Below are 21,445 nucleotides of genomic sequence, written 5' to 3' on the forward strand. Positions count from 1 at the left end.
GAAGAAACTCACACTCTTAAGCCATAATCTTAGCAACAATAAATACATTTGAAAGATGTTTAATTTATTCACTTTGATTTAATAAATAACATCGCATTTCAGTCATTTGAATTCGTAGTGATCACGCGGTGTATAACATAATGTATGAGACACGGATGAAATTTTAATTTGACAAATAATTGAGAAACATTTCGGAGTTCAAATTAAATACACCGATAGCACTTGCGACATTAAATTCTTCGGGTAATTGTCGTCTGTGATGTAACTTTGATAGTTTGTTTATTCGTCTACACCCACTCGTGTTCGAGACGCGTGTGTTCGCTCACTAGACATGTGTCAAAAGGTGTTCCGCTATGTTGGAGCAGTTTAATGTTTTTCAGGCATACCTCTCATACACAAGATACCTCACATAAAATCATAAACTCATACATATATATACATATTGGTACCATATTGTATCCGGAATTTTCGTTCTAAAAATTATGTGCTTTTTTCCAGACCTCAAAGCAATTCTGAAATTATGACTTTTTGGCAAACAGTCAACCGATAGTTTCATATCAAAGTTTTGAAGCAATTGTGCATCATTATGCATCGGAAAAGTACGGAATTGTAGCAAACAAATGATTCGGTCTCGCATCACGGCTGATTTGCTACCATTTTACTTTATTTTGTTCCCTTAAATGAAAAGAAAACTGCCAAGTTAAAAAAATTGAAGTTAAAAAACGATGGAAGCGCGAAATAGTATAAAGTTGAAGAGTTCCAGAAGTACTTTGAGAACTGGAACAAACGTTAGGACAAAGATGGCCTTTCATAGTCCTTTGAAGATGATTAGATTAAAAAATATATATTAAACACGCGATTCTTAAAACTGATATTCCGGCTATTTTTGAGTACCCCTTCGTATAGTATACATATGTAAAAGAATCGACATAGCTTGATTTATAATATTGTAAAAGCGTCTTTCGCATCTACACTCCTCCCCCCCCCCCTCCACTCACTCTACAATACAACGGACGCATACTTGCCGAAGAAATCGTTGAAATTCCACAAAAAAAGGAATCCGTAAATTCGTACGCACGTTAGATATGCAAAATCACATTTCCTACTAACGTAAAACGCGATATTAAAATCACTATTTTGATATGAATTATTCAAGTGACGTGTATTCCATTACACATTGTATAATATGTAGGTATTTTGTGTGTATGTTGATTGCACTTCGAGCGGATGCTTGTGCTGAGCAAAATAGGCGTGGGTGTGAAAACTAATCATGCTTTTGTACTTATCAAACGTGCCTGAGATGCCTGTGAATATATGTACATATGGCCGATATTGAGTTAGCCGGTAGGAGGCAATGAGGTGTTTTAATTAAATTGTCGTGATATGATCTTCGCATATTATTATCACTCGATGTCGGGCGAACTCACCTGCTCTATTCACCGGGTAATTAACCGTCTACAGTCAGTTTCAGGTGCTATCCATACACAAAGCGTACGCTTATTGATTAAACAAGCTCCGAAGTGTAAACTCGTGTAATTGCTTCTATATTGTTCCTTGATGGCCGATCTCCTGTATGTATCTTATGGTAATCATTATTTCAATTCAATTAAATCTTCTTTTCTCCCCACATTTTTTCTTCGGTTCATGTGGTTCACCATTTTTCCTGCTCTCATTCAAGCATTAGCAACTTATTTGTCTAGCTAGATACATATGTATAGGCACATACCTAGTCGTACTCTTATTATTCCTCTTTTGATTTATTTTCATTCTAATCATATACATACATATATATTTATATGCATATGATTTTATTTAGCATTCTTGGCTTTAAAGCCGAAGTTTCAAATCCATTCGCACTTACATACATATATCGTCATTAAAAGTACACATTTTACAAAAACATTCTATTGAATAATCAGGTTTCCGGAATTGTGATGTCAAGTATTATACTTATTTATAATGACTTCAAAGTCGAAGTTTCAAATCCATTCGTACGTATATCGTATTAAAATAACACATTGATCAAAAGCTTTCTATTGAATAATCAATATTGCGAAATTGGGATGCCGAATCAACAGAAGGTTTCTTTATCTTTGATGAAATTTCATACAACCTGGTCTCTAAACATTTTAAGACAAGAGACTACTAGGATGGCCAAATCAAGGCCGATCCTATTTATTATTCAAAAATATTGCTGGACTTATCATATAAATACATATATTAATGTGGACGTGAAGAGGGGTTTCCGAAATCGGAGTGAAAGACGCAGTGAGTTGTGGTAGAGGTGGTTTATTGTTGTTCCGTTGACAATCCAGCTCCGAATTAAGCACGGCACAAATCCGACGAATATTTATACATAACGTGTACTCTCAGCACAGATAGATCATTAGTTGATGGGTCATGAGACCTTATTGGTTGTTGTACACGGTTTATTCATACGGCGAGGTCTTTTTGGCGCGAACGTGATATCAGCTGATCAGTGCTATTAAACTAGTGGTTGAAGAGCTACAATCTCTATGTTACAATATTTTACATTTACGGTTTTTTTTTAATATTTTTGAGATTAATTTTCTGGTCAAACTGTGGCCTGGGGTCTGTAAATTGGATACCTCTGCTTTAACCTTCAAATTCTTTCTCTCTAAGATTATTTGATCAACATGATATGAACCGTTATAATTGAAACTGGCATAAGTCCACTTTTCTGCATTTCGAGAAATATCTCGCAAAACATTTAATATAATGTTTTGCTTTTAACAATATTTAAAAATACTGGTGGCCTGTAATACGTATATTCTGCTTTTCCAAGATTTCAAACATATCGAATTAAAATAAATGATTACAATTTGTGAATTAAGTTAAACAGAAATAGTGTTTTGGGAACTGAAAATGGACTTCAGCCACTTTCAAATGTGACGGCTCATATGATGAAAATTCGCCAAAACTGATCGATTGCAGTATAATTTCAGATTACTTCTTTCATGCATATACAATGTACGTGTGTAATTTAAGGCTATTTATGTACTACATATAATTCAATATTAAGAATACTAAGAATATTCCGGTATCGAATTTGCCCTCAACTAATCCTTATTGCCATATAAAATGGCTGAAGGTCTCGAAAACTGGATAGTTCAATCTTGTAATATAATTAATTCGCAAATGTGTTACATATTTTATTTTTCTAATTAAATTCCAGCATTTCAGAGTGTGGGAAAATTAATTTGTAAGTGGCCATAAGACGTAAAATGTTTCAGTAAGGCCTACATACATACATATGTAAATATATCATTCGTATACGCATTAATTTCTAATTTCTAACCAATTGGTATCAACATATCTATTTCTGTCTGCGAAGTCTGCTCTTTCCTGCTATAATTAATTATCCGAAGCTGCGTTGAAGATTTTAAACCTGCGAATCGTATCAACTAAAAATGATTAATATTGTATGCGAACTAACACTAACATCTAACAGCTAACATCGTACATAATAACAGCTAACATCGTACGAGAACATATGTATTCTAAAATACGAATGAGACTTTAAGAATACCAGTATCTCTACATGTGTATATTTCTTTTGTGAAATATTCACAATACTTACTCCAATACGTATTCGAATATTCACTTAAGGCGCCTGTAATATGTAGAAGTTGTTAAGTTCAACATCTTCGGTATTCTTTTTCTGTATTTTTTTCTTTTGAATTACTCTCGTAGTTTTGATCGGTCACTATTCGGACACATTCGTCTACAAAGCCGCTTACAACGGACAGTCTAATAGAACTTCTTTTGGTCCACATTGATTTTTTAACACTTTGGCCATATAAAATGGTGAAATGTGAATTGTCTAGGGATTCTTTTGTGTGTAGACATTTTGATTAAATTGTTTAATTAAATCTGAACTCGGACAAACGATGACCGGTAGCGTCTTGAAAATTGCAAAATAAACTTTATGCACTGCTATGAACAAGCTATCATATACATACATACATATATGTATATTATCGTTATTCTGTCTGTGTCTGTCTGTGTATTTGAGATAACGCTCGCCGTACTATAATAGTCGTTTTGATTCGGCATACATACATATGTACGTCACAGCTAAACCACTTCCAACAAAACGTACGAATATAATAACAAAAGAAAAAACTTCTATATATACTGCTTGCTACCAATGTATTGAAAATTTATTTAATTAATTAATTAATTTTTCCATTGGTGTTTTATATTGTTTATATGTAGGTAGGTAGGTAGTTTTTACCATTATTTTTCATATTTAACAATTAAATATTAAAATAAATATATTTAAAAGGTATTTGAAAAAAATTCGACTGCGTGCGAATCGAACACAGGATCGACACATTTCTTTTATTTTTTTTTAAATTTAATAACTTAATATGCCAAAACCCATACGATGATATTTCATCGGGTACAACACTAGTTCTAGTATAAACGTTATATTCAATTGTATTACCATAATATTAGTAGCTGATAAATGTCTCAGATACAATTGCTCGAAAATCAATTTACCGAATGTTACATTGCTCGAAATACCATTTCTTCAAACAGAAATTCAATTTATTAAATTTAAATATTTTTAATAATTCTTGTCATACAACGAAATTTGTATACAAACTGACAAAAAAGTTCATATAAAAGATTAAAACAAAATATGTCAAATAATTAAATAGAAATAAAAGTGGTTTATATAATTGATTGTTTTTTAAAACTTTTTTTTTATTTATATATATATATATTGTTTTAAGTGTAATTTTAAATTTATGTTCCCAATACATCTGCAGTCTATTCTAAATAGCCAATGCTCCAATGATCATAACCTATTTTACACATTATTTTATAATTGATATAAAATTGAGAGTTAAAAATTTTAATCAAAGCAATATTCTTTTGACGTTTTCTTCTCGCTTAAAACAGAATCGATCTGCTATAACCGTAAAAAGCGACATTACCTATTCTCACTAACATTTTTGACAAGGAAATATCATACGCCATCAAAATAAAGTGTATCGTTATACATCACAACGGACTTATAGTTTTGCACATCAAATATAAGGTTGTAAAATCGCGTATCGAATTTATCATTCGCGTATCGCTATATGGTGCGTGCGATTCTTCTCATCGCCTGTATATTTGCGAGATGTGTTTTGAATTCTCACATTTTGATCATTTTTCTACGCTGTTAAGAGTGTGTCAGATTTTCAATTTTCAATACGTTTACTTTATGGACCGTGTTAGTCATTTAACGGCGCTATTCGGAAAAATCGTGCGGAAATATGGAAATATTCTGTAGTGTAATCTAATATTGTCAAAAGAGTGATGTGCGCTCGCTAAGGTTTGCTAAGATTAATATGAACGAAAATCAAATCACATGTCAAATATGTTATGTATTTATGTATGTACTTCTTGTCACATGTTATATCTACGCGTAATATTTTATACGTGTACCATTTTACTATTGCTCGTATTTTATGATGTAACGATTCAATCATGTTTATTCGTCTCTCTTTGCATTGATATTTATTAATTTTTTCATTGGAACATGACAACACATACCAGGAAGGCCTTACAGGCAACCCCAATGCGCCTTCGTACATTACTCTAATATGATATATATGTACCTACTTTATTGTTTAAAAATATGCTGTCATTTTATTTTTTATTGACTTTTTATAAACTAAAGCTGTTTACATATATGTATAAATACATACATATATATAATGTCTTATGGATTATGGTACTTTTCGGTTCAAATTTAAAATTTCTTATTTTGAAAATGCGGGTGGGAGAACAAGAGACGAATGAGAATGAGCATGTTTCGTGCTTCGATGTTTTATTCATACAACCCACACATTTTGGTGATCTTGTTTGCATTCATTAATCATTTCACTTTTTGTGGCATTCACATCGTTTTTGTGAAATATTGCAACATGTTTAAGACAAATTTATTCTAACATATTATATTTCTCATTTGTACCTTGTGTCGGTATAGTCGAAGGGGAATCTTTTTCTTGTGACGTTTTTTTTTCATTATCGCTGGAAAATGTTTGTGAACGGCAATTCGCCGAAGAATTTAGCTATTTGGAAGTCAATTTATAATTATTTCACTGACGGGTTAGATGGAAAATTCATTAATCGTGAAATCAAATTATTTCCAATTACGTATATCCTCGGTTTATCCCATTAATCATTTTAAAAACGAATTTTAAACGTTCACTCGGAAGCGTGCATAATCGAATAAGTCTTTTGTAATTGATTTCTATTTTTGGGTTTCGTTCTATTTAATTTTGAAGAAATTGTTCGTCCAACTAAAGTCGCTTTTATATATTACTTTCGTTAAATTCCCGAAAAAAAAATTCGATTCCGCATGTAGCACCTATAAGTTTTGACATCCATTTTTTTTAATCTAGATTTCCGGGTATTTCCACGTTCTTGTAACTGCGAAAAGCTCACTTACCGGCCGTGAACATTAGAGCTTACGAAAAAGCTTCTCTTTTTACATTGCCAAGATCGACTTTTCGCGTCACCACTGCTGAAAGTTTCGACCGAAAAGTTCTTCCCCTCTTTTCAGTATCTGGATGATATTTTTCAAGAGTAATGGTCCCCTTCAAATTTAATATTTTTTAACAATATTTCAATGAATTTTTCCGTTTCGGGGGCTTGTTTGAAAAGCGGAAACTTTATCCGATTTTTAATTTCAAACTTCATACACCTATCTTTAAGTACATCCGACTTTGATGACGTTCTTACAAAACTAATTTTCATACATACATACATACCTCTGGACTTCTTATACCTAACATATTGTACTAAAACCGTGGAAAAAGGCCTTGTGAACTTGTAAAAATTTTCTTTTGACCGTTATTGATTTTTACATACCTCCTTTACGTTTCATTAATATACTCAGTTATTTGAAACAGCCACTACCTGCATTTCATCTTACTAGGAATTCCTCTATTGTTCTATCCTACTTTCTCTTCTTTGAGCTGGTTATTATTTATGCCTATCTCAGAGAGCAATGGCTAATTTTTGGTTCCGAAACCCCATAATCCAGCTTCTTTTTGCTTTTTGCGTTCTACAAAGAAAATTTTTATATTTCATTCCCTTTTCACAGCTAGCTAAAAGGTTTATTGAGATTTTGAAAGTCATGGTCGTTAAAATGAGATCGTGACACAGTATCCTCTTCCTTATTCTTCCTGTTTTTGATTGTTTTTTTAGTAAATCAATCTCACTGTATTCATAATGTCGATGAACCGCACATCGCGACAATTTAAGTGGTTTGGAATTTTTTATCTCTCTGGAACCCTAGAAATTGTATTAGCATAATCTGATAATAAAAAAATCTCGATTCCCGTATTCTTGGAATTTTTCAGTTAAAAAAGATGCACATCATTTAAAAGAAAAAAAATAACGGAAACGGAAACGATAAAAACAACGCTACGAAATCACAACACTGATTTGCGTTAAAGGATCAATTTCGTTTTTTTTTTAAATAATTAGAATCTCAAAGAAGAGAATGTATAATTAATGTATATTTTCGGTCAAATGCATTTTTTACAAGTGCCTTAAGGGGGTATTCTAGTCTAGAAATTTGAAAAAATCTATTTTTTTTTTTGTTTCATATTTTCAAAGTTTAAACCTTTAAGAATATGTTCTTAAGAGGATTTTCAAAATTCAAAATTCAAATTATTTTCGGAGATATAGCTGTTTTAGTGACGTGGCATCCAACCGGCGCGTAACGTTACCCGAAACTTTAAACGCGTTTTTCTCGAAACTACTTTTTCCAACGAGTTTGACATGATATCTCAAGTTCTAATGGACCAATTAACTTAAAATTTGTTGTGGTTCTTTTTTATATATCCCTCTATGGTCCGTACCAGAATTATGTAAAAAATTTGTTGTTCAATATTTTTAAAAAATTCAAAACTTTGAGCCCAAAAATGAAATTTTTTTTCAAACAGTTGCCATTTCGCGAAAAATTTTTTAAATTTTTTTCCGTGGTACGGACCATAGCGACACTCTTATTAATTAAGAATCTTTTTTTTTTTTCGTATGACTAGAAGGGTTGAAATCGTGTCAAGATGGAGGCACCCTTTTTTTACCTCCCCCACTTTACCAGCCTGTAATTTTTAATGTTTTTTCATTTTTGTTATGCATTATTGAAATATTAATAAACATATAATAAAAAAATGCATACCAAAATTGTTTTTAGTTTTTGTTTTATTGAATTTTAAAAAACGCCCAAAATTTGTCTCTCTAGACTAGAATACCCCCTTAATACATTTTATACACGGCTGTATTGTCTTAATAGTTTCTATAGATATTAAAATTTAATTCCTTATGTTAAAATATAAATATGTATCTACCATTGACTATGTTACATCATCCGTGAGGCATGTATATATATGTACATGTCATAGCTATCGTTTGATTTGTGGCGAAATCATTTACATATATTTTGAACTGATCATTCATCTTATCTACAGAACCTCAATACATAACGGCTGAGTCAGAATTTCACCAATAAATCAGATTATTCGAGAAACCCGTTGGACAACGGGAGCACTTAAGTTCAGTTTTTGACTTTGTATGTATGTACATATAATAAAAAAATGACATACAATGCAACATTCATAATTGTAATAAATTAATAAATAACCATCTGACTCTCAGCCTAATCCAAACATGCATGTATGTAAGCACTACTAACAATTCCATATGTTTGCATGAAAAGTTGAGCGTTAATAAGGAAAATGCGAGAATCCTCATCGAGCCTCGCAAGACAATACACATGTGGACACTTTTCAGTGACGAGGATTTTCTTATGAAGCGAAGGGGGTGGGTGGGTTATGCAGTGTCACTTTGCATGATGACGTTCAGGGTTGTCCCGGCAACCGCGTTTTCGCATTGTGAGGATAGGAGCTCAGTCGCGCGTGCCCCGCCTTTCGCGCCCTCCTTTTACGATTATTAAAACCGACCGCCCTTATTCAAGCGGCTTCGCCCTCAAACCGTGAAAATTGCATTTTAGAAAAACCGCCCTTGGATATTTTAATTGCGGCACATTGTTAGGCAGCGAACCTAGACGAACGAATTCAAAAGTCGACCGCAAACTCGACGACCCTCGCATGCTCATGCGTTAACCGCCTTTGTCCGGTCAATTGATACATACATACTTAAATGCATATTGATAGCTAGCTTACTGCTTAAGCGGTTGTTTACTTGTATAGAGGTTGTGAGTTCAAATCCCGGCTGAGATCGAAAAAAATATTTAACTTTCTCGATGACTACGAGTACGTTTATCGCTGCTGTTACAGTTTGCCAATTTATCTATCTTAATTGTTGTGACGATCCCAATAAAATCGGCACTAACCCCTTCCCATCTCTCGCAAATCCAGCTAGCGCTAATCTATTGATTGTTGCAAGCAATACATAAATATGTTTGGTAATTCACAATACCCGTTCCAACAGTGTTGAATGCAATACAGCATTCATTCAAGAAAAGGCTATAAAGACACGGTAAAAGTCGGGTTTCTAGACGAGGCGGACCCGCTAGGCTCGGTTGACCCGCTCCTTCCTGTGATTGGCTGCTTTTTGCGAGTACTCAAGTATTGCCGTGCCGTGAATATACTCGACTTTTACCTGATTCGGTATTCGTATCGATCGCCCAGGTGAAGAAGGAAAGATAATTGGATAGGGAAAGGAGAAATGTCTGGGGACAAAAATAACTCGTTGAGTTTAAAAATAATAGTATAAAAATATGTTTAACACAACCTCCGTTTTTCAACATTAACTTAAAATCTAATACTTTAATCTTGCGCGGCCTTCCACATTCTCGTTTTTTATTTATTCACTAGTGGTGCTACCCGGCTTCACTCGGTAAATGGAATGATCTAGTAGTGATAATACCGTCGAACCATAAAAAAAAATCTTCATTTGTGTTTTTATTAAATTTATTTGAATCGAAAAAAATATATTATTTAACATCCGACCAATCACAAACGTCTTTGACCAATCCAGCCAATCGGAAACGACTTTGATGACAGCCAATCAGAAACGAATTACAGACGCCGTTTCGGTTTTATATATAAGATTTCGTATTAAAATTCAGTTGAGAATGATGACTGCGGCGCATTTTTTTAAAATAATTTCGGTAGGCAACAATTCAAATGGTCATTTTAAAAATAAATGGTCAGTAGCTCTTACGAAGATTTAATAATAATATGTAATATACATATGTATGTATGTATATGTACATATACATATATTACACCGTAAAATATATACTATTCACTAGGTTCACCTTAACTTATAAATACTAATTCTATTCGAAGAAATATATGTAAACAAGGCAAAAAAAATACTTTTTTCAAAAATAAAAACAAGCACAGCATAAGTAGATATCATAAAAAATAGTTTTAATAGAAAATGCCCACATGGTTAAAAAATACTGACGACTTGGTGATTTATAAATTTAAATAAACTAATTCCAGTGATAATAATTTTTTTCATGTGCAATATATTTTTTGAATGTTGGAATAATTTATTTAATGTCGAATACACTTAAATAATGTTGAAAAAAATTGTTTATCGTGCGATATATTTGTACATTATTTTTATGAAAATGAATATGGTTAAAATCAAAGTTCAATTAATTAGCACCCATGATCTATTATTTTCTAACCAATTCAAACGAAATTACTGACCAAATAAATACAGACAATTTCAGTATTTACGCCGAACATCAACGGTATGTAATAATGTAAATTTAATTCTTCCAATTTCGAAAGGAGTCCTTGCCCTGAAAAAAATCAAAACCCTTTCAGATGCAGTTTCGCAAATCAAAGCAAAATTTTATGCACACTTCATTTATAATGCGACGGATTAATGCATATGCAATAGTTCACCTCTTAAATCCGCAGCAGCTCGCCCGTGAAGACTTTCAAGCGAAATGCACGACTCAAAGCTACGGACAGTGTTTCCCCATGAAGCGAGAATGGGTCAATACACAGCCATGGCGAAAGTTTCAACGCGAACATAATCCGAAGCTATTAATAATACCCATCTACGTATACGGATATCCAAGGAACGATTTAAACTTGGCGCTAGGAGATATTTGCAGACATCTCGGCGTTTCATAATAATCGAACTCCGCTGGAACTCCCCGATTAAAACTTACTTCGCTGTCATCTGTCACAAAAATCGATGGCGTCTCCGTGTTAACGGGACTTCTCTCACTTTTGGACATAAAGGGTCCTCGGCGCGAGAAGGACCCTTCACTGTTTACATTGTTCGGATTCAAGCTGTTTGACTATAATGCCATTAGCCAATTATAGTATACAAGCTTCGTTTAACATGGCCCGAAATATACGAGGGACGATTCTGTAAGTGTAATTGGACGAAGTTCTTCCTAACCCAACCAACCCATATAAGTAATTTCTTAACACTATTTAAGAGTAATGTAATGTTTATAATGCTCATTTTATGTATTTATGGTATTGACGACACGAAAAGATGTCGCCTTTTACAGGTCTATTCATTCTGGCACAGTACAGACCGGCAACTGCAAAATAAAACGAGTACGAAAAGTATAATTTGGTAAATTCAATATGGACACATTCATATGTATGTTCCGTAATATTTATTTATTTTACATATATACCAGGGAGGCCTTACAGGTAAACCCCAATGCGCCTTCCTGGCCAATAAAAACAATGCAGCATTTTTATTACAAATCGTTGAATTCTATGAATTGTACATAAATTGAATTGTACATCAATCATACTCAAATAGTGGTGACATAGTAGGTAGGAAGGATTGTACATAAATTTTATTGTTCATACATCATACTCAAATATAGGATTTTTTTTTTAGTTAATTTAATGGAAGAATCGTTTCAACAATGACATCAGATAAATTGGCAAACTCTGATAAGAAACGATCGACTTGGAGTCACAAATATCCAAGTCTGACCAGCAGCATTACAGATAATATACTCGGAATAAATTCGTTCAATAAACCCGACGAACTCTCGGAGCTAGGCAAAAGTCCAACCAACGAACCATGCTTCTGGCTGCCGGGCCTCGTATGCTATAGTATGAATAGACCTAGAATCGTCAATAGAGATAAGTCTAATAATAAATCTCCGACTACGAAATCCACTGTAGCGAGCGACGCTACCACACCATATGAGAAACAAATCTCTAGACTTTGTTTATAAACTTTTCTTTAAATAAATCAAAATATTCTTTATTCTTAAGTTCCGTAGTTTTACGTTTAAATGCAATGGATTAATCCACTTCGGCTTTGGATTTTTACTTTAATTTTTGTGAAAGATTGGAATACACTTGTATAACTTTTTTCAATTTGCTGTAGTCTTCGTCTTTGTTTGAAACAAATATCTGCTTTTGTTACGTTCGAATGTACTCGAAATGTCGCAGCAAGGGATTTAATTGCGTTTGGTGCTAGTGTTGTTTAATTTGACAGTGCTCTTGAGCAGTTCTCCTATTTCTCACAATTAGGTTCTTCACAGCAAACTGAGACACAATGGCGAACTTTGTGGTCCCTGACAAAATCATCTGCATACATACATACATACATATATAGTAAATATAAAGTTCATCTGAAATTAGTTGCTGTATTAAATTATATTTTTAATCTGCTGTATGTATGTATGTTTGAATTTGCATTTATTGACATATATCTTTGAGACGTTTAATTTGAAAAAAGTTATTCTGGGGCGAATCAATAATGTTTACGATTCTATTTTACTGTGGGAAAAACGATGTATACATATTATTACTTCGTATATGTGGAGTAATATCTTATGAATTATCGGAATTCTATAAATCTTGACATCGCTTATGAATTTTGATTATGCAAATGTGATGAAGTAAATTTTTGAATAGGCTTTCTTGGTTTCTATTTAAGTAAGACCGTACTTACTATTTCTATATACACACACACACACACATATATATATATATATATATATATATATATATATATATATATATATATATATATATATATATATATATATACATATACATATATACATATATATATTAGGGGTACCGGAAAGAAATCCATTTTTACTCTATGTATGTTTTTAATAACCACAAACAATTATCGAATTATAGAAATATCACAGAAACTTATAAATTACCACAGAACTATCAAAGAGAATATAGGAACATTTTAAAGAATCGGAAAAACAAACAATGGTTTTTGTCCTGCACGCACTAAATAGAAGAGTGATGGAACACGTGGCTTTTTTTTCCATTTTTCAGGGAAAAACGCTATCTTTTTTATACCTCAAACCATAATATGGTTTTTCATTTACCAAACCTCGCTCCTTCTTACGATTTTCTACCATGGAGGCCACATTAAGAAGAAAAAAATTCAACAGCGTGAGTGATGTGGTAAACCAACTATCAACATTTATTAATTCAAAACTAGCAAGATTTTTCAAGAAAAGGATTGAAATATCGACAAAAAGATGGTAAAGAGTCATGAAAATTAGAGGAGATTATATTTTGGAGTAAAATGTGCAAAAAAAATGAAAAACTGAATGTTCAAGTTGATCTGCAAAAAAATGGATTTCTTTCCGGTACCCCTAATATATACCCCTATATATATTGTTAAGTGAGTCAATCTTAATTATTTCTTGTTTCGGACAATTAATCGATACTTATTAACGCTTTGTTTTGTTGCGTTCAACTTCCTGATGGATGTCTACAAATTATAATCAAATATTTTTAATTTTGTTTGACTTAGTTTAACCTGCCTAATTTTAGAGTCGACGTATTGGAAATCGTTTGAAAAATATAATTCAATTTACTACCAATGTATCAATAATATGGTGAATTGGATCTTATTCATCATCATCATTGATTGTACTAGTAATTATCGCGCCAGTCTCAGATAGTTAAATATTAAATTCTCACCACTTGATGCAATATACATATATGTATTTAGGTGTACTCTTTGTCATCTTCAGACTTACGGAATTATGTTTTAAACTTCACTTCTTCACAATGTCGTCATAATGTACCTTTCGAATACTTCTCTTGTCTATTCACATTATACCTGTATAATAAATACTTCGTCCGTTTCATTAACCCTTGCCGCACTGTTATGGATAGCGAGTGACCAGGACTAATATTTTGTTTTATTTCTCATCAAAACCTCTATGATTCGAATTATGTCATTAAACATCGATCAATATCTACAGAAATATTTACAGCCTTATAAATGCGAGAGAAAGGGGGTTATTTAGTACGCCGCGCTCAACGGTCAGCGTATGAATGCTATCTGCCTTAGAATGTTTCAGCCGTTATTTTATTCATTTTTTCCACTTATTAAACATTATTCGACATTGAATACATGATAAAACGACTTCGATAGCTAATTACATAAGGAACCTTGCAGAATTTACATTATTTTAACTTAAAACACACATTTTTAAATGGACGCTTGGTGTCCAGCACAGTGGCTAGCGGATTTTTTATAGCACAGTGAGGCAAGTATTCAACAATAAAAACTGTCAGTTTATTATGGTTAAATTTGCTGAGTTTATAAATCAGGTTTTACTTAAAATATCTCGGTTAATTAGAATATTCATTTTTTTTCTCATTTACACATTCGTGCAATAAAATTTTGTCACCAAATAATTCGACCGTGTATTTTACACTACATAGATACATGTATAAAATCGATTATGTATGTAAACTCATCTTACAGATCGCTCCAAAGTGACGAGTATACTTATACGGATCAAGAAACACTTACATACTCGTATAAATACATATATACATATATGACATCTATTTTTACATTATGTAAATTGCAAATATAAACATTTATACAATTCGAATTTATACGAACATCATCCACAGTGACATCTATGGAGAAATTTTTGCAGCATTTTATTATACAAACCGGCGACCCTCAAGACGCTGAATAACTTGAAATTTGCAAGAGAGAGAGAGAGAGAGACAGGAATGAAGATGCCAATTTTTCAGGAACCGTTTCAATGGAAAACAGAAAAATTGGCAAACTCTGGCAGGAAACGATCGACCTGGAGTCACAAACCAAAGTCTGGCCAGCAGCCACTAGTATGACTCGAACCCGTGACCATTCTGCTCGAAAGCATAATATAAGTCCACACTGTTGGTTATGTAAGTGAAACTTCCTTACGCAAAATCTACACACATAACAGCTAAATAACCATCAAGGTTTGTGGTGTAATTCTCAAGGATAAATTTTTACAGACATATATAAATATATGTACATATGTAGGTATTTATTTTGTATTGAGCTCTTTTCTTATGCTAGAAATACATACATACATAGATTTGTCGTAGTGCAATTCGCGATAAGTTAATGCGGTAATGTTAGACTACATTTGCGGTAAGTTTCACTTTGGAGCGAGCGTTTAGTGTGACATTGCGTGAATATGAATAAAAGATATCTGGAGCTAGAATGTTTATTTAAGGAGTTTTCTCATCGAGAAGTCTAGCAACAGCGAGTGGGCGGATGGGTGGGCTGTTGGGTGGATGGGAGAGGGGTTGACGTTTCTCTCATTTGGCCGCTCCCTGTCGCGTTTTAGGAATTTCAAATAACACTTTTGTCCCCCTTTTTTGCAGAGCGACTCCCGCCCCTGCACTTATACTTTTAATATGGAGAACGTCCATCAATTGAGAGGAGATATTGCCCATTCGCACAGGGAGAGTGAAACTAATGGTGCTCTTGCGTCGCACCCGGTTATCTCCGTTCATCGCGACTCTTCCTCAACTCTCTTACGCTTTTCCACTCGTTTTCTCCTTTTGCGAGTCGCACCCTGCGTCCGTTTCGTTCTCCAATTCATTTAAGACATTTCTAGCCTTAGTTCATTAAAGTTTTCGCGTGACCGCTATCCCTTTCCTGTCGTAAAGTGAAGTTAACTTTATTGCCCGTTCCTCGTTTATTGGACGTTGAAATTATTTGTTGCGTAAAGCTGTCTCAATAATGACTAAACAAAGCTATAAAAATGGAACTAATTAATATATTGTATTATATTCTATTATTTTAGTTGTTAAAACGATATTTACCGAAAATAAAATGTAAATAAATACCAATTGAAATCAATAAGTCATACTGCAAACAAGAATGGAAGAACTTACATACATACTCGTATATCACTTATTTTCTATTATAATCGAGTCAGGGCTAAAATGCTTTCACTTATACCACACTATATTGCATCGTGCTTAACGTATAAATCAATGCGATTTTGCAAATTAATTCGCCGAATTTCCAAATCATTCAGAGATGCCTTTTGGTAGGTTTTATTTTATTCATCTGTAGAAACAGCAACTCTTACAAGAGGGTCAGTGCTGAATAAGCACTATTTTGACATTTATTTTTTTTAAATTTATTTGTACTTTGGGAAAGAACGGTGGAAAGCCAGTGGAGCAAATTTTAATATTTTCCCATGATGCTGTATTCAGGTTGCCCCTAAGCAACATATATGGTATTAAAATGGACATATTTCAATCAAATTCAAATAGTGGTGACATAATGGGTGCATGAAGATCCGTTTCAACAATGAGATCAGATAAATCAGACAAACTCAGATAGGAGTTACAAATATTCAAGTCTGACCAGCAGCACTACAGATAATACTCGACATAAATTATTTTCAATCGAGGTCAAACCACGGGATTGCATCCGGCAAACTCTCAGTAGTTCGCATTAACGCAACCACCAATCTATGCTGCTGGCTAAATATATGTATATAAAATATATACTTATAAAATATAATTATATTAATTAATATGTTAATTTCATTTTGAACGTGTTAACCTGTTAATTTTATCTCCAACTCAAATTATCTTATTAGAATTGTGTCGTGTATCCTCTAGATATAAAGAAAGCAGGCATTGAATATGGACAATTGCATATTGGAAATGAAAAATCTACAGATAACTCCAATCCTATAGGTTGGATGATAAAATTGTAATTTACCCCGTGAAAATTTCGTAGTTTTGACCTGCTGTGAATACAATTATTCAATTTTAACTCGTTTACTGATAAATTAGCCCATCGATCGTGCGAATTGCAAATTTTCGTGCGTCAGTACAAATAATAAGAGCCGATAGATTTATGCGATCAGGAGAAGCCGCAAAAAAGGGAAATTTAGATACCGACCGTGTTACCTTCACGGCCGAAGCAATTTCTGGAGTAACTTTGCGCTGTATAGTCGTTATGTGCAATTTGTCATTCAAATTGAACATTGTTAATCCCTCGCCTCGTAACTAGAGTTTCGCCATAATAAATATTTTGCGTAATTATATAAGCCATCAATTACGCTGTTTTATGACCGAGACGCCCTGATCGAAACCACCATGCAAATACGCTAACTCGATCGTTGTTCTTTACTTTACATTTATTTCACGAATCATCAGCTGATGTGTGTAGGTATGTACATTCAAATATTTAAAATGCAACCAATTCATTTTGTGGACAGATGTGCGAAAATCTCCATACTTTCTCAATGTATATTTTTATCTACGTGTGTTGTAACATTTTATATGTAGTATTGAATATATGTATGTAGCATAGTATGGGGCGGATTCGATTAGACATTTGATACAATTTAACATTTAAAAGAATGGTTATATTTGGATGGGTGCATACTGCAAAATAATTCATGTACATACATTGGTTATCCGAGAATATTCTCGAAACATGTCATGTTTCGTTTCGTCAGACGTTGTCTGACCTCCACTCTCGTCACATTTATCAGCGTATTATTTCTTCCCGTGGGGCTATTTGAAAGAGAAAGTGTATATTTACCGACCTCAAACTCTCCAGGAGTTGAAGGATAACATCCGACCGGAATTTCAACGAATTTCAGAGATTATTTTGAGGAAAGTGATGGGACAATGTTCGACAACGTGCCGAGCTTTCCTGAAAGATATTATCTTATAAAAAAATGACAAAATATTATCCTTTATATGTAGTTTAGTTTTATTTAAATTTCAGTCGGGTTAATTTTCAAAATACTAATCATCTAATCCAAATCTTTTTTATTAAAGAGAATTTATTACACCTTGTCAAATATGTATATGTAGGTAGTTTTAAAAATATCCCAAAGAGATGATATTGACAAGTTTGTATGGATTCAAGACCCATCCAAACTAGCTTTTGCAATTCCGGTACACCGGTTTGGAAAATTTACCGGTAATTATCGTAATTTTTTTTATCGCGAATTGAGTACATATACAGGCATATTTGAATTAAAAATCGTTAACAATTGCGTACTCTGGATTAGGTAGTCTGGAATTTGTTTATTTTCGCTATTAAATGTCCAAAAAGATAAAAATAAAATTTATTTATTATTACGAATTTACTTAAATGTACATATTTATGAGTTTATTTACCTGAAATTAATTTAAAATTATTTATTATTCAATTTAGGTTAACGAAGTGAGAAAAAATTGCAAAGTTACAAAACGATCAGAAGAATGTAGGCATAGTGTCAGATCAATAAACGAAGTGAAACATAGAATAAAATTTGTAATTTTCCTTGTAAAAATTGTTTACCGTTTACCGGTAAATAAAATTTGACGGTAAATTGAAATCCCCAATTCAGACCAAAAATTCCATTTGAAGATAAAATTTGACGGAATTAAGAACTACTCATCGGGCAATTTATCGAGTTATAAATCGCTTAGTAAATTGCTTGGTACAATAATTTTCGTAGCAAACGATACTACATATATGTACATACAGGCGATTTACAACTGAACTAATATCTCAACTTCCTTTCTGAAAATCTTTTGTCTGGCACAGATAATAAGATACATAGGTGTGCTCGCGTTTTTTTCATGTGCAAAACTATATGTATTTATGTGTCTGCGCTCTTACAAAATTTTGGATACCAAATCATCAGATACTTAGTTTCCGAATAAGTTTAGTAACCACTGGTCCAATTGTTTCTACTCCACTGAAATCTATTTTTCTATAACTTGGATTTTTTGTTACAGCGATGCAGATTCGGGTCGCAGCTCTTGCTCGGCAGGTTCCAGTGGGGTGACCGGTACAGGGGTAGCAGGGGTGCGAACTACCCGAGAAGCCAGCACCAACACGGACCTACAGGTGCATGCCCACCCACGCACCCCTCACTATGGTGTCCCATTGCCATTGCCTTCACCAGCAAGGATATTTCCTCCTAACCGGCAACGACTCTCAGCCAGTCAGCATGACCTGCACGACCAGCCAAGCTCGTCCCTCATCGCGCCTCGAAAAGGAGGACTCACCAACGCCTTCTCCACCATTGATCTCGTATCCAGCACCCAGATTGAAGGACAGACGTATCAGCCGAATTCTCTTAATGCCTTTCCCAAACGAGACTGCAACGTGCGACGCGCTGGCGCTGCTTCCAGGCTCAAAGTCAGGAGACAACCGGTACAGAGAGCTGCCTCCAGGTTGTATAAGGTCAACAGTTTCCATGGGAAAAGCGACGATATATGTGTGGGACCTGAGTTCATCGTGAGAGCTACCCATCCCAGCAAGCGATTGGATATCACCACGATTTCGGTAAATTAGTTTTAGTGTTTATCAAAGACATATTTTCCGGGTCTACGTGACGAGCCAGAATGTTAAATTACAGAAAACACAAATATCGGAAGGCAAAGATCGAAAATCGAAAGATCTTAAGTCGAAAGATCAAAAAAAAAAGGGTGCATGGTAAACGGTACATACTCACTTAATTTGCGCGAGCAGAGTACAACAGGAACAAGAGGAACAGGCTTTTCCTCCCGTATTCTGCGCACACACATTAATACGGGAGGAAAAGCCTGTTCCTCTTGTTCCTGTTGTATCCTGCTCGCGCAAATTAAGTGAGTATGTGCCGTTTACCATGCACCCTTTTTTTATCTTTTGACTTAAGATCTATCGATTTTCGATCTTTGCCTTCCGATATTTGTGTTTTCTGTAATTCAACATTCTGGCTCGTCACGGAGACCTATATTTTCCTTATCTCATTTCACAATTTACCCTCTAAAATTTTGTAACTTAGCAGATTAGCAGAGTAGTTTTTGTATACCATCTTACTTATTTTACATCCAATTACGTACAGTATAAAACGGTATTATGGAAGTGACTACATATCGATGCCTTAGTGCATAGATATTGTATGTCCATTTTTGATTTTGTATCGAATTTTTAATATCGAGTTTGTAAATGCTGCAATAATTCAGGTTTTTCCTTTCAGGGTAATTTATTTATACCACATAAATTATCTTGAAAGGAAAACTCTGAATTGTTCCAGGATTTATCAATCATCGCCATCTTTTATCAATTCTCGATATATCATCATCAATGATATCGCTGTTCTTCCGGTCATGTACGCGTACTACAGAATCATTTATCCTTTTGGGTGGGTTCTATCCCTGGCCCAGTGTTACTGGCCAGACCTTGTATATATGAGACTCCTGGTCGACTATTTCCTATCAGAATTTGCCGATTGATCTGATTTCATTGTTGAAATGGTTCTATACAAATTGGACACCTATCTCCAACATAGCTCAGTGGTTAGTGTATAATTCTATCAACTGAGGAGTCATGGGTTCTATCCCTGGCCCGTTGCTATTGGTCAGACCGTGGATATATAGGCTCCATGTCGATCATTTCCTATCAGAGTTTGCCAATTTTCTCTGATTTCATTGTTGAAACGGTTCCAAACAAATTGGCAACCTATCATCATTTGGGGTCCTCTGCGAAACATCAATTCTCAACACATTGCAAGCGGGTGAGTCGCGCGACCGTTTGATAGGCCAATGCAGGCATATTTTCGCGATATCGCGGATTACTTTTGATACTCGCTTAAATTCATATGGGATTAATTAAAATTGAAATTCACGAAAGCAACCAAAAGTAGTGAAAAGGTGGACGTCTCATGAAAAACTACATCTGGATTTCATTTTGGGGTGAAATAGGAAGAAACACGGGAAAGATATAAAAAATACAGGTGTGACATATGTCAAACACATGTTACGATTTTAAATGGTTCCACGTGAGAAAATATATAAAACGGATTTCTTTTTTTATCATGTATATATCCAGTTTACATAGATGTCGTTGATTAAATATATTTTTGGAACACGGGTTTTCTCGGGACCCGCTGTCAACGGTCGGGTACTCAAACACGACAATTCTCGTGACCCGCTTGCAAAGTGTTAAATGAATTCTCCGTTTCTATACTCGTCGACTTGGTACTAGGATCATCATAGAAACATTTTCCATTATCTCTACTATGTTTCGACTTATCTCAACTTTTAATTCAATGCAAATTAATTATTTTAAATTAAATTATTATCCTAGATTTCATAGGGTTCTAGGAATATATACATACAACAACAACAACAACATAATTGAGGTTTCC

General features: G+C 33.9%; 1 protein-coding gene across 3 annotated transcripts in view; it reads left to right on the plus strand.

Annotated features, from left to right (window-relative positions):
- Positions 1-21,445, plus strand: part of LOC143923099 (tyrosine-protein phosphatase non-receptor type 13-like) — a 197,344-nt gene that overhangs the window by 153,707 nt on the left and 22,192 nt on the right. For all 3 annotated transcript variants that reach the window (XM_077446606.1, XM_077446607.1, XM_077446608.1), the window contains one exon: positions 19,047-19,599. In XM_077446606.1, the coding sequence (XP_077302732.1) occupies positions 19,047-19,599 (553 nt within the window). The remainder of the gene's footprint in view (positions 1-19,046; positions 19,600-21,445) is intronic.

Source organism: Arctopsyche grandis, chromosome 3 (assembly GCF_051622035.1).
Source record: "Arctopsyche grandis isolate Sample6627 chromosome 3, ASM5162203v2, whole genome shotgun sequence".
In the NCBI taxonomy this organism is placed as follows: Eukaryota; Metazoa; Arthropoda; class Insecta; order Trichoptera; family Hydropsychidae; genus Arctopsyche; species Arctopsyche grandis.